The 15,037-nt window shown below is 39.2% G+C and overlaps 1 protein-coding gene across 5 annotated transcripts; it reads left to right on the top strand.

The window, feature by feature from the left end:
• Nucleotides 1–2,359: 2,359 nt before the first annotated feature.
• Nucleotides 2,360–7,162, top strand: LOC131318909 (ethylene-responsive transcription factor RAP2-7). 5 transcript variants are annotated; one of them, XM_058348990.1, is made up of 10 exons: nucleotides 2,360–3,239; nucleotides 4,351–4,376; nucleotides 4,516–4,546; nucleotides 4,639–4,726; nucleotides 4,821–4,966; nucleotides 5,258–5,302; nucleotides 5,406–5,509; nucleotides 5,618–5,745; nucleotides 5,994–6,110; nucleotides 6,729–7,162. In XM_058348990.1, the coding sequence occupies exons 1-10, from the start codon at nucleotides 2,746–2,748 to the stop codon at nucleotides 6,963–6,965; spliced, it is 1,416 nt and encodes a 471-aa protein (XP_058204973.1). In that variant the 5' UTR covers nucleotides 2,360–2,745; the 3' UTR covers nucleotides 6,966–7,162. The 5 variants fall into 5 exon arrangements, with proteins under 5 accessions (XP_058204973.1, XP_058205046.1, XP_058205262.1 ...); XM_058349133.1 differs by lacking the exon at nucleotides 4,351–4,376 and having other exon boundaries at nucleotides 3,132–3,239; nucleotides 4,796–4,966; XM_058349206.1 differs by lacking the exon at nucleotides 4,351–4,376 and having other exon boundaries at nucleotides 3,143–3,239.
• Nucleotides 7,163–15,037: the final 7,875 nt, after the last annotated feature.

The raw sequence follows: 15,037 nt of genomic DNA, 5'->3' as shown, positions 1-15,037 counted from the left end.
GACGATGCTAGATAATGGATAAACTGAAAAGTTTTTATTTTTAGATTGCCTGCAGGCGTGATTTTGAGATGTTATGAAAATGAAACTGGCGGGTGTCCAGTGATAAATACACCCGTGATAAATTGTGTGATGAAAATAAAACTGGCGGGTGTCCAGTGATGATTGTGAAGAGAATTATGAGGGCAGCCTGATGGACCCAGAATTGTGAGAGTGGCCAAGCATGACCTCAAGGGTAGCCTGGCAGGACCTCAGGTATTGAGGGTAGCCTAGCAGGACCTTGAGGGCAGCCTGATGGACCTAGAATTGTGAGAGTGGCCAAGCAGGACCTCAGGGGTAGCCTGGCAGGACCTCAGGTATTGAGGGTAGCCTGGCAGGACCTTGAGGGCAACCTGATGGATCTAGAATTGTGAGGGTGGCCAAGCAGGACCTCAGGTATTGAGGGTAGCCTAGCAGGACTTTGAGGGCAGTCTGATGGACCAAGAATTGTGTGGATAGTCTAATAATACCCCGTGATATTGAAGGTAGCAGAACGTTTGAAATATGTTCAACGGAATTTTGAGTTTGAAAAAGTGATGGATACTATGGTGCACGTATGATTATGAAATGTGAGATTCAAAAGAAATTAAATTAAAGGCTTGCTAATGGATTTTTTTTATTTAATGCTTGTCGTTCTATTATGAAATTTTCATATGAATTGTGATAGGACTGCTTAGCTGTAAAGTAAGAGGGGTAGTTGGGTTGGATTATTCTACTGGGTGATTTATCACTCACGGATACGTCTGTATCCTGGCAAATCGTTTGCTTCGGCGATCAATTTGTCAGTGGACGCAGGATTCAATGGAGAGGATTTAAAGATGTTGCAGTTCAACACGAAAAGAATATCAGGAACGAAAATCGAGTATGTTTCGGATTTGTAACAAGCCTAGAGTCAGCTCTGAAATTATTGTATTTTGAATCAACAAATTTATCTTGTGACTGTAATAGCTAAATTTTATTTTGAAAAATTATATTTATTTAGCAAATTTTCTTAGAATTTTATTTTATTTTGCTTCCGAAAAGTCGGGGTGTTACAACATTATAAAATATAATCGATTGAAAAGTGACACGAACTCTCAAAAAATGACTATTAAATCCGGACGGAGGGAGTATTGTAAATCTCGATTTATATAGCTTTTGAAACAAGATTTTGGATGGCTTGTCGACGATACACTATCCATTTGTTATTTTAAAAATTACTCCAAATAATTGAAAGCTACTTGCATTAGTTTGCTAATGTGTCTCTCCAGTGGTGGCCAGTGTCCGAGTCCCACGAAGAGCAAATTTGGGATTCATGGCTATGGATAGCCTCTAAACCCCACTGACTAACATACTAACACCTCGTTAATCCCTCGCTGATGTATAAACTATGGCAAAAAATAAAAATAAAAATTGAAAGCTACTCCTGCAAGATACTCCAACCAATACTACTGACTTTTGCATAACCAAAGAAAGAAAGTTTACCGGATACTCCCGCGAAAATGGAAGATAAAAATAACCTAACAACGTCGAATATCAGTATAATCTATCAAAATCTTGGTAAATTCTAGGAATTTTCGCTTCGTTTTCGACCCAACTTCAGTATTAAAGTTTCGTTGTTTTAGTCGTATAAAACTAGTGTATTTTTCTACTCTCTCCGTCCCATAATATTTGTCTGGTCCGCAAAATGGAGACGTAAAAATAATACTATTTTTGTAAGAAAAGTTAAAAAAAAATCAACAATTTACTAGATCTCGATGAGTTCTTTTAACTTATGAAAAAAATTTAAATTTTTTTTCAAAAGAAATGCATTATTTTGTAGTCTTCGTTTCGCGAACCGAACAAATATTATAGGACGGAGGGAGTATCTAAATACTGTAAATGGAAAAGGAAAATGAAGGAGACTGGCATCGACCCTGGATACATACATTCATACACATACGGATACAAGGGAAAAAATTTCAGTGCCGCGTGGGTACCATATGGTGTCCGTTCGGCACATGGTGCACGGACAGCTTGAATTTGGAGAGAGAAACGGGAGAAAGAAAGTGTTGGGATGAATGGAGAAAAAATATTGTAATACATACTGTCTAAAAATGTATTAAACGGTCCGCATGTGCCGAGCGGGTGGGTACCCACTCGGTAACACGGTTGTAGACGGCTGTTGTCGTCCGGGTCCTAGGAGACCAGACCAAACCAATTGTTCGTTGTGTGGAGAGAGAGAGAGAGAGAGAGAGAATATCAAGATATCAAGAACCGGATACCGAAAAAAGCCGGTTTCCACCAGGCACGGACCAAAATGTTTCCTCTTAAAACGGGCCTGAATTGTTCCTTCAGACGTCCCATCTCCCTCCTCTCTCTCTCTCTCTCTCTCTCTCCAATGGCACCGGACAGTCTCAGATAATGCAACTTCACTTTCATCCCCTCACTCTCTAAAGCCTCAATTCATCTTCTCCGGATATATCCCCGGTGACTTCTCGTTCATTTCTTTCTCTCTCTCTCTCTCTCTCTCTCTCTCTCTCAACAATTCTGTGCCGATCGTCTCTACTTACCGGAATTCCTGATCCGACCGGTTGTACTCGGAGTTCGATTCTGTTGAGTTTTTTTTTTTTTCTGATCAGTTACTTTAGTGAGAACTGTTAATCGGTGATTCACGTGCTCAATAAGAACTACTCCGAAGCTCAACCGTGTAAACCAATTTACGCACACAAAAACGGAGAAGAATTAAACATGTTGGATCTCAATCTGAGCGCTGTATACGATGGAGTCTCAATGGAGAGGCTTCCGGAAGGTTGTGGAAGGCAAATGGACGTGGAGTCGGGGACTTCGAACTCCTCGCTGCTGAACGCGGACGCATCCAGCAGCGCCGGCGACGACGACTCGTGCTCGACGACGCGTGACGCCTTCGCCTTCAATTTCGGCATCCTGAAGGTCGGAGGAGGCGAGTTCAACGAGAATCGGGGGACTCGGTCCGAGTTCGTGACTCGGCAGCTGTTCCCCGTGACCGGGGATGGCGGCGAGTTAACTCAGGGGCAGAGCTCGGTGAGGCCTAACTGGGTAGATCTCTCGGTCGATCGAGCGAGACATGGTGGAGTACCGGAGGTGAGTAGATTGATGGAGAAGCAGCAGGTGAAGAAGAGTAGAAGGGGGCCGAGGTCGAGGAGCTCGCAGTACAGAGGAGTCACGTTCTACAGACGGACTGGAAGATGGGAATCTCATATATGGTATGGTTAACATCATAAGTACACTCGGAGCTCTTAATTATCGCTCTCGCTAATTCTAGTAGTATGATATACAAGAATGGGATCAGGGTCTAGTGGCGGCGACCGTCACAACAAGAATTTTAGAAAATGTAATTATTATATGAAAAAAAAATTTATACCCAACTTATACAGTCTCACAACCATTAAATTTTTTTAGTATACATATTGAAACACGCGCTTGCGCTGACTTAGCGCAGGCGTGTTGTGACTTAAGCATTTAGAGCATCTCCGGCCCGTACTCATATTTTTACGTAACTCCGGGGATGGCGGCAAGTTAACTCGGGGGCCGAGGTCGACCATCCGCTCCCGCTTTCAATCATCCTCGCTCCACACTCGGCATTCTTATTAGTCTCGCTGTCGCGAATTTTAGTAGTGTGAAATGTTTTTGAACATGCGCAGCGTGCGCTCGTTTTGTGAATTAGGCTAGCATATTAGAGCATCTCCAGCCCGTACTCATACTACTTAGTTTTGAGGAAAAACTTGAATAAGAATTGTACTCTTGGTACGAGCTACAAAGCACTCCAACGGTACGACTGTAAATTCGAGATATAGCCTTCAATGTGAGATGGGGTTGAGTAGAAATTTGGGGTACTCGGGTTAAAATTTGAGTAAAACTCAATGTGAGATGGGTTTGAGTCAAGGACCAGTATGAATTAATTTAGATTTTGGTTCTGAAGAAAAAAAAGGGTTTGGGCTGGAGATGCTCTTATTGCATATCAACTTGTGGATTTGAAATGATCGTATGTGATAGTAATCATCCTCGGAGAATAGCTCTAACATGGAAATGATAGTTAACCTTGTGAATTTGAAGAGATTAGTCACGAAGAATTTGAAATAATTAAGTAGCTATTCCCTATCATTGTTAAGGGTTCTTCTTCTATGGTTTCTCTAGCCACCCATAATAGCTTACTCTCCAATTGCCGTGTAAATTTTTTCTCAAATCCCTTGATATGAAATCCATCCATTCAAACGGCGCCTTAATGTTGTTTTAGTAATTTCAGTAATCCTCTCATTGTATTCCTAGTTTGAGCTTTTGTTCATGACAATTTATGTTTCTCTAACTTCTTTGCAGGGACTGCGGGAAACAAGTATATTTGGGTAGGAATATGATAACACGGTTACCTTCTGTCATTGGTTTTCATTTGTTAAGTTATAAGATGCAAATAGTTGTGTTTTTCTTCTTTTTATTTTTTGCTTTTTTTATTTTGATGATTTTTGGTGTTGGTGGATGTGGTAGGTGGTTTTGACACTGCTCATGCTGCGGCTAGGTAATAACTGGCTAGAAAGAACATTAGTTCTCTCCAGTTTGTCTTTTTCCCACTAAGTTGTATTGATTAATCTCTTGGTGTCCTTGTATCAGAGCGTATGATCGAGCTGCAATCAAGTTCCGTGGCGTTGATGCTGACATCAACTTTAATCTCAGCGATTATGAAGATGATCTGAAACAGGTTGGGAAATGCACTTGTTGACAGTGATACTAGACATGTTTTTACTTTTGTTGATTTGTGGTTGGTTAGTTTTGCTTCTTTTGAATATATGCAGATGAAGAATCTCACCAAAGAAGAGTTTGTGCACATACTCCGTCGCCAGAGCACTGGTTTCTCGAGGGGGAGCTCAAAATACAGAGGGGTAACTCTGCACAAATGCGGCCGATGGGAGGCTCGAATGGGGCAGTTCCTAGGCAAAAAGTGAGGAACTACATAGTTAAATTGCATTTCCAGATGGTTGTTACATTAGAGGAGTAGCCTTGTAGCTATTAGATTTTGGTACGTACAGTGGAAGTGCCTATACTGTGATGGGGCAATTGGTTTCCGATAATTCTCGACAGGATTAAAAGCCTTCTCATCAAAACAAAAAAATCATGTATTGGTAAAACATACACCGATGTATGTATGTATGTACATCTAACATGCCTATTCGAAATAAGAAAATTTAGGAACCCAGTTTTGACCATGGGAATGATTGTGGCTGTGTTGCAGGTATGTATATCTTGGGCTATTTGACTCTGAAGAAGAAGCTGCAAGGTACTTATGACCGTAAATCTTAACCTCCTTTGATATTGAATTTGTTAGAATTCAGAGGCTGTCATCTAACATTTTATCTCCCTTGTCGCTTTTGGGAAATTAGAGCATATGACAAAGCGGCTATCAAGTGTAATGGAAGGGAAGCAGTCACCAACTTTGAGCCAAATACATATGAAGGAGAGATGATCGATGAGGTCAATGATGGAGGTATTGATTGTTTGCTTTTAGACTATAAACTTTGGTAACTTATTTCAATGGCTTTTTAGTTTTGTTTACCTTATTCTTGTGTAAGTGCACATGAGGTTTTCAATGCAGGTAGCGACCACAATCTTGATCTAAACTTGGGGGTTTCAACCCCTTTTGTAGATGGTTCAAAGACTAACGGAAGTTTGGGGCATTTGCAGTTTCACCCCTACGATGTCCATGATGGAAGGAGACCAAATGTAATACTTCAAATTCTACTTCACAGTTTCCCTTTTCTGGCCATTCTAATTGTGCCAGAAATCCCCATGTTTAATGGCTTTCTGCTCTGTTTGACTATGGAAACTGCTAAACCTATTGCATATAGAAAGCCTAGCTGATGTTCAATCTGTTTGCCCAACAATAAATATATTCTAGTCCTTTCTATGCCACGAAATTGCAACTTAGTTATCATATGCTGCCCTCTAACTTGAGCATTCTGCTATTACAGATGGAGAACCCTGCGACAACTACAGCTGGCAATCGAACTCTTGAGGGACTACCAATGACCTCAGAGCGTCCTCTCTCGCGGGCTGGCGTATATCTCAACTTCTTTCCCGATTATGAGGTAAACTATATTACCTTAGTTTCACATTGTGATATCATGTTACGTGCACCAAAAAACCAAAAGTGAGCATTAAATATTGTTGGCTTCACACATCGATCTAGCTGAACAACATTTTCTTCTAAGTAAAACCAGGATCATAATTTCAGTAATCTGTAATTTATTTACCCAAATTGCCTTAATAGCTAAAACTACCTGGAAATAAAACAACTTATTTGCCTATAAAACAATTCATGCAGAAGATCAGTATTTCTTCTCCTCTGAGGTGTGGAAATTTTGAGAACAACAAACATGAAAAACTTTGTAGTAGGGAGACTCATTTCTGATGGTTTATCTACGTGTTCAAATACAATCGTTGTGTGTAGAGTACCTGCCAAAAAGAAAAATCTGTGTGGGGAGCCCATCCTGAACGATGTAGTAGTTTCCTTTTTCAAATTATCAGCCACAATGGTGGTTGTTTCGGTTTGAAATGGAGGGTAAAAGTACCTTGTCATTCCTTCTAAGGATTTCGTACAATCGCTTGTGTTTGTATCGTGCTGCCCATTGCAAAACTTGCAATATGTTGGCTTCCAAAAGCTTTGTGGTGGAACATCACACCGTTAAGTTATGTTTGTTTGGCAGGAAAGAGCAGCAACTAAAGGAATTGAGGGGGTTTCCTCTTCACAACGATCACCAAACTGGGTGTGGCAAATGCATACTGCAGCATCATCAGGATTCTCATCTGCGGCTACTTCTGCTTTCTCGGCTTCTCTTCATCAACCAAAACTCCCCAATCTAGGTTATTCTTCATCTACTGCGGCAAGCACAAACTCGCAATACTACTGCCAAACAAGGCCGCTGCAAGCACCACCATACTAGTCTTTTCTTCTACATTTAATGTGGATCGCAGGCGTAACAGGGTCTTTCATTCATTTGTGTTGCAAACGTTGATTGATATATAGTAATATACAAGACCAGGCTTATCACCTTTGTAAAACCATCGCCATACTATTATTGCTCTTTTAGTACTATACAAGACCAGGTTGACACATAAAGCAACTACAAACTACTATCTCGTTCGATTCTTGTTAACAACGCATCAATGCAATGTCTCAGCCCATACGCAAATCTTGCAGGTGGTTTTGCAAGTTTACCATGTTTGGAGCAGGTTCCATGCGTCCCTAGCAAGGGCGCTGGTAATCGTTTCTGTGAAAAGGGAAATGCTAATTCCTTTTGTCTGTAGGACATTACATGTTGGTATGTTCAATTTTGAGCTTTTGCTTATTGTCTAGCCTTTGTTCCATGCTTGACTTTATCTGAAGAATTTCCATCTATGATCCGTCAATCTAGATGATTTAACAAAGTGGTGGGACCATACCCACTATGTTGTTCTTTATTTGAAAGGTACAAAGAAAAAGAGATGCCATTGAGGAAAATCTTTTGTTTGTTGTGCCAAATTTGCAGTTTTCTGTGGATGGTGTTCTTTACAAACAAGTACTCCTATGTTTATAGGGCAAAAGGTCTTGTGTTATTGGGGGTAGGTGTCATGCTCAAGAAGAGTTTGGGACAAAATACTTGTTATTGGTCCACCCATTGAGAGTTTGAGATTCGAACACTTGTGACCTTGAGGGAATCATATGACCTCACCAACGGCATGATTTTTACATAATTCTCTAATTGTGTAATTGAGTAGATTCACGATTCAAACCAGTTTTTACTATGTAATGAATTACAATTCAAGTTACATCAGCTGCGTGTAACAAGTAGTATTCACGACTTCATGATCAATTACTGCCATATTATCCATGGACTCATGGACACAGTTCTAGAACTCGTGGGACTAACCAGAAAGACGAAATTCCGAAGAGTCAATGAAGCGCGAACTTAATCGAATCAAACTTCACAGAACACAAAGTAGATTGGAACTCCCCGTCCACTCTCGAACCTACTAAGTAATGATAAACTCTTAGTAAAACACAATATTAGTATCCTTGTTCGTTTTGGAGTCTAAAAAATTTCTGTGCACTATCTCTAAAAAATTTCTGTATTTATCTATTTCCATTCATTATTCTGAAAAACCTTCCTGAAAACCTAAACCGAACAAGGTTTTTAAGCCCTTCCTACTGTATTAGTACTGTACTGCACAAGTGAAAATACTCTTTTATCAAGTAGAGTGGTAGGACGACAAGAAAAGGTTACTGTGTTGGGATGGTGATGGGATAGTAAACCTGTGCAGGTTTTTGATTGGATCGCACACAAAAACCCCAGTAGCAGTAGTATATAGGAGTAGCACAGGGCCTGTTGAGGAATACTTCATTTTCGAGGGGGCCAGGCTGGAATTTATTACTCCACCAATCCCTAAATTAAGAGGGTATTGACACGTCACTCGATATGTCATTTTCCTCTCCAAAAATGCAACACTACTTTTTCGATTTCTCTACACTTTGGGTGGAGGAGGAACAGAAGAAAAATCTGATGTTACTGTTCATGGGCACAAATGTTGTCATCGTACCATCAAATCAATTCCAAAACACTCTCTCTCTCTTTCTCTCTCTCTCTCTCTCAACGCTCGTTTGTTCATAGCCGCTGCTTTCTTTAACTGGGTGGGTTTTGGGGTAGCTGGCAATGAGCCGGATTCATTACGTTTATGTTCGGTTTGAGTTTTGAATGAGAAGTTTTTAGAGTAATAAGTGAAAAAAGAGAAATAAAGAAAATTTATTAGAAATTGTGTCCAGTGATACTTTTGAGGCCCGAAAACAATGAATTCCTCCCATTTCGGCGTGATAATTTGCCTTTGCTTAGATTGGGAAGGAATATAGTCGGAATGCATATAAATTGGTCCGGACACTCTTACCGCCGAACCAAAAAGAAGGAAAGGCAGATGACTTCAAATTCTTTTATTACTCTATTGGAATTGGATCATAAATTTGGTGAGAGATTTTTAATAAGAAGAAAAAGACATATCAATCTCTGTCATCTATCATTACACATTCAAGGTGAATTGCCTTAAAAGTCTGCCAAAAAAATGCCTGTGTTTTCCTCCCCTGATGACAGTTAAGTAGGAGTAATTTTTTTACCATCCTACATGGGCAGTCCATTTAGAACATTGCACGGACCGAATATTTGTACATAGTGACATAGGTAAATGTAGATCCGTTAGAGCATCTCCACTCCATTTCGCTTGATTCCTGAGTAAAGCCCTAAAATTCCAGTCCCAACAACCCCGCTTCCCACCTCGCTAAGGCCAGCGAGCCACAGAAACCTCGCCCAAGCCAGCAAGGTACGAACCCCTCGCCCCAGAGTATTTTACCCTTTTCTAATTTGCCGGACTGCCGGGGCTTTCGTCGGGAGGGAATTCATCTCGTCAGACAATTAATTACGAAATCGGCGGAAGCAATTTCAGAGCTTTTCATTGGTTTCAGTTGGAGAGAAGATTTCACAAAAAAGGAATTTGTGGGTTTTCAGTTTGGGAGAAGAGGATTTGTGGGTTTTGGTTCCAGATCCGGTTGTGTGTGTGTGTGTGTGTGTGTGTGTGTGAGAGAGAGAGAGAGAGAGAGAGAGAGAGAGAGAGAGAGGTGGGTTTCACTTCCATGTAGAACACAGAATTCGGTGCCGGAGAAGGCGGAATTGTGGTGGCGGTGAGAGTGGATCTGTTTGGGAATTGTACGATTATATACATATATATGATGCGTATATATGTTTATGCTTATGTTTATATATATAAAATAATGTTAATGGGGTTTGAATAGCTTAAAAAAGCTAGGTTGTTGGGTAGTGCAAAAAAGTAGGGGCTAGCTAAAGGAGATAAATGTACTTTTTCTAGCTAATTTGCTTAAAATTTTATTGAGGCTATTGGAGATGCTCTTATATTCAAACATAATAGTAAGCACTAAACTTGGACTCATAAGTTTACCATCCTATTCAGGACTTCAACTGTGAGAGGGAACAATACTCCTCAATTTTGTCTAGCATTTCTTGATGCACCAATGTTCAACAGCAGAGAAGGTTGTGCTGTTCAATTTGAATTATTCATTTTGAAAATCATTATATCCAAACATAATAGTAAGCACTAAACTTGGACTCATAAGTTTACCATCCTACTCAGAACTTCAACTGTGAGAGGGAACAATACTCCTCAATTTTGTCTAGCATTTCTTGATGCACCAATGTTCAACTGCAGAGAAGGTTGTGCGGTTCAATCTGAATCATTCATTTTGAAATCATTATATCCAAACATAATAGTAAACACTAAACTTGAACTCATAAGTTTACCATCCTACAGGACTTCAACTGTGAGAGGGAACAATACTCCTTAATTTTGTCTAGCATTTCTTGATGCACCAATGTTCAACTGCAGAGAAGGTTGTGCGGTTCAATCTGAATCATTCATTTTGAAAATCAATGGTTCAAATTTGTTGAATCTATTACCGATAAAAGTCTTTTATTAATGGTAGAAGATTGAAAACAAATATGGACTATTAAAAACACTATCAGACGGTTGCGATAGCCGCATGGTCCGCACCTCTGCAATCCAAAACAGGACTACAGACAAGCCAAATTCTTTTCTTTGCTCCATTTTTGTTTCCATATGTTCTTTTGTTCCTCCTAAAATGAATAATTCCTAAAATAAATTTTCCATATAATTGAAATCTTCTAAATTCTTGTCCTACATCAGTCTCATTTTATTCAAAAGAACTCGACCTCGAGTTCTCGATGGGAATCTGTCATCTTCCATGCCAAAGAAATAGATACTCCCTTCGTCTCTTTTTTAGAGTCCGGTATTCCATTTTGGATTATCTCTTTGTAAGTGTCCTTGTAAAGTTGGTGCATTTTTTATTTTGCCCCTAAAAGTATATTCCATTTTAAAAAGTTAGTAAGTAAAAGTGTAATGATGATGTTTCCAAAGAGGGTAAGTAGGAAAAGTAGAGATAAAAGTTGATATGAAATGTGTAATAATGATGTCTCATTAATAAGTTAGAGTTCCGAAGCAGAACACTTAAAAATGGGGACGGATGGAGTACTTAGAATACTTCAACCGCTTGATTTTCTTCCAAAAAAAGTTCAAAGAAAAGTGTTCACGCAATGATCTTTTCTCTTCATGCTTCAACTTGTTGACAAGATTCAAGACGAATGTTGGGAACCCAATCAAATTGTTGCATTCGAAGAAATTTGACAACTAGAATCTTATGCTGAAGTTGCTGGTTCTCAAGACTTTGATGATTTATTATAGAATTGTTTGTGCAACAATATGCAGAAAGTCTCCTTTATTCGTTTTTGAACTTTCCTCGTTATTGATTCCTTCCTCAAGTAGCCACAAGAAATTTTCTACTTGATTGCAAATCCTCTCATCAACTTCTATCGCACTTCCATCAAGATTTGATCTTCTATCGCACTTCCATCAAGATTTGATTGTCTTTCAAGTATTGGGGCACTCAAAATTTCTTCTTTAATAGAAATTTGATTTTCGGCAACAAATATACTTTCTTGTAGTGTTGCAGTCAATTTCATTGTGGGTGACTCACCAAGTCCAAACGCACAAACCTCCAATGCAATATTCTTTTGGTCCTTCGCAACCGCATCCGAAACAATTTCAATATTTTCTTGCACACAGCATCAATGTCAATTTCGTCTTGATCTTCAACTTCAATTTTGACCTCTCCCACGGCTTCTACAATGATTTGTTCTGCATGATACTCTTTTGGCCTATATTTTTCCTCCAACAATTGCTCATAATTCCTTGATAAAAATCTTCCCATCATACGTTTTTTAATTCTCCACTATGCATGAATTTGACGCTTGCCCAATCGATCTATTAGAAATTGCATATCTATCCACCATTGTAACGCTGGACTCATAAGCTTCACTAACAAATACCTCCAAATTTGTACAGTCAGAATTTCCGCATACTCGAAGGAATCTTCAATGTCTAGAATCCAATCCAAAAGATCTTCAAAAAATTCAAGACCACTAGATTTTGGCAAATTACCATAATACCTGAAATTTGGTGGTTTATCGACTGATAATCATCATGGTTTTGAATAGCTCGCCTTTAAATTTATTCATAGTATCGTAGTGATAATAAGAATATATTCTAGAGACATTTTGATTAATAGGTTGGTTGCGGGTAAATCCCTCAACACGGTTCCTATCAATTTTGCGTTTCACAGATTGACCATGGGCAAATCCCTTGGTGCGAGTCTTGTTAAATCCTTCCCCATGACCAACGTCAATGGGTGTGTGTCTTCAACTTTGTTTGGTGCCATCGAACCAGGAAAAGTGTGGCTCCGATACCACTTGACGCAGTAGAACTCACGAGAGACTAGTTAACGTACTAATCCAAATGAGATAAACAACTCGTAGTTACGAGCAAATCTTGCACACAAGAAAAAGAGAGAGAAACTCTAATATAATATTGATAAAAGCTAATAATTGAATAACTTACACCCCTATTTATACTAGTAGAAGTCCTAATAATAAGGTAACTACTTAGAGTGGAGACCAAGTAAAACAATACTTGGAAACCAAGACTAACAAAATTGAAAGACTGATAGGAATATGCTTAAACAAGCGGCATTAAAAGAGGAATTTCTAAAATGAATAATTGCTAAAATAAAGTTTCCATATAATTAAAATCTCCTAAATTCTCCTTGCACATGGTAGGTCCAAACACCGACTCTCTTTATGCTTTCAAGAGAAAATTACACTTTGCATTCTTAAAAAGCTTCTGATTTTGTCACTCCCTTTTTTGTTAACGCCACTCTCCTGCACCCTTTTTTGTTAATGTCACTCCCCTGCTGGTGTATTTTTGGTGCAAAATACATTTGCAGAGGAGTGGCGTTAACAAAAAAGGGAGTGGCAAAATCATTTCCCTCTTAAAATTTATATTGGGTTTTCACTTCAGTGCCTCTATTTGAATATTGTGTCAGCCTACTATTAAGTCATTTGTCAATGCGAGCTTTCTGTTAGGTTGCTATTCAATTAAGTAGTAGTAAGAGCATCCGCAATGGTAATAATCAAAATTAATAACCAAAATGTGTCGCGTCAGCATTTGATTATCCATTTAGTCCATAATCAAACTTAACAACCTCTACCTTAACATTGGTTATTTTTGCATCCCTAACCAAAAAAAACCTCCACAATACACAATGCACAATGCACATTTGTCCAATAGCAAACGAGTTCCAATCACACACCTGGCTATGCCAAATTACTCGATGAGACGATTCCAATATGAGGTGTTTTTGAGTTATTGAGTTATGAGTTTGATTATTGAATTTTGGTTATTGGTAAAAGTTATTAAGTTTGGTTATGGAATTGGTGGAATTTGATTATATGCTAAAAGACTTGTAACTTTGCTTATTATAATACGGGGTAGTTTTTGAGCATTGTTGTTAAATTTGTTTATCCACACCTATTTGCTTATTACAATGGGATGCTCTAAGAGCCAGCATGATCATCATGAAAAGAGGTCATTTTTGTCATGCAATCGGACAGAAAGTTGACGGAAACACAATATATTGTCACTTGAATTAAATTGGGGAATGTAAAAGTTTGAAATGGAGGCACCCAAGTGCAGTTCAATACAAAGAATAGGAGTATAAAAGTATAATGTACAAGTTTGAAATGGAGGCACCCAAGTGCAGTTCAATACAAAGAATAGGAGTATAAAGTATAATTTATCGGAATTGGGAATTCTGTGGTGCACTTCCCTGTTGTGTACCCTGCATGACAAATCTGGACCGTCTATCTCGGCAATTAATGGATCAGATATGTTTGTTAATCTATATCTAAACTATTAATTGTTGAAATAGATGGTCCAGATTTATCCTACAGGATCCTCGGATCCTAATTTATCCTTGTGTGTTCGACTAAGGGCTTTGTTAGGTTTGGGTTGTGGAGTCATTGATCATCTAGATCTTTTTGTAACAAAATATAAATATGTGGGGTGGGGTTCATCTAGATTAAATTAACATTAAATGTGTGGTACTAAAATAATACACCCAGTTGGTGGGGAAGTTTGAGGTTGAGGGATTTGGAGTGTTCCCCCATTTGTTCCGATCTAGTAGCTGGTAATGGTGGGAGATCAGGTCTCTTTTCAAGGCCCCACACCAACAAATGATTCAACTGTTGGGGCAAAGAAAGAGTGGAAGTGATCTTTTTAAGGAGACAAAAAGCCAGACATGATAGAGTTAAATAATTCAAAATCACTTCTTTGAGTATTGAGTATTAAAAACACCTCCGGAATAGATTGGCGCATTAGATCCCCTTGTCTGGGGAATCATTCCTTGTCTGGAGAATTATATGAACAGAAATCCTATTGGTACCGACGGGTACCATAGGGAAAATGTACCGACGGCCGCCGGACGGCCGTCTCCGGCCACCGGACGGCCGATCCGAGCCGTCCAAAAATTTTAAAAAATAAAATCGAGTGGGCCTACTCGAGAATCAATGGCATCCGAGGTGTGTAGGGTACTTGATCCGAGCACCCATTTTTCGTGTATATTTGTATATACGTGTATATACACGAAAAAGGGGTGCTCGGATCAAGTACTCTACACACCTCGGATGCCATTGATTCCCGCGCAGGCCCACTCGGTTTTATTTTTTAAAATTTTTGGACGGCTCGGATCGGCCGTCCGGTGGCCGGAGACGGCCGTCCGGTGGCCGTCGGTACATTTTCCCTATGGTACCGTCGGTACCAATAGCACTACTCTTATATGAAAGGATCCCAATGACCAAAATTGATGTTCAAGGCTTTATGCTGCACAATCTATTGAGGGGACAAGGGGACTTGCAATAAACTATACGAGTTTAAGGCACCTTGATATAGTATTATCGTGATTTGAACCATTCAACTTATAGAGTGCGTTGAGCATATCTTCGAGAAAAAAAAATAAATTAATCAAATATCATTAATATCTTGGTCAAAAGACCTTTGTTATACAATAATG

Source organism: Rhododendron vialii, chromosome 1a (genome assembly GCF_030253575.1).
Source record: "Rhododendron vialii isolate Sample 1 chromosome 1a, ASM3025357v1".
Taxonomy (NCBI): Eukaryota; Viridiplantae; Streptophyta; class Magnoliopsida; order Ericales; family Ericaceae; genus Rhododendron; species Rhododendron vialii.
The sequence above is the reverse complement of the archived record's forward strand: the minus strand, read 5'-3'. Positions and strand labels throughout refer to the sequence as shown.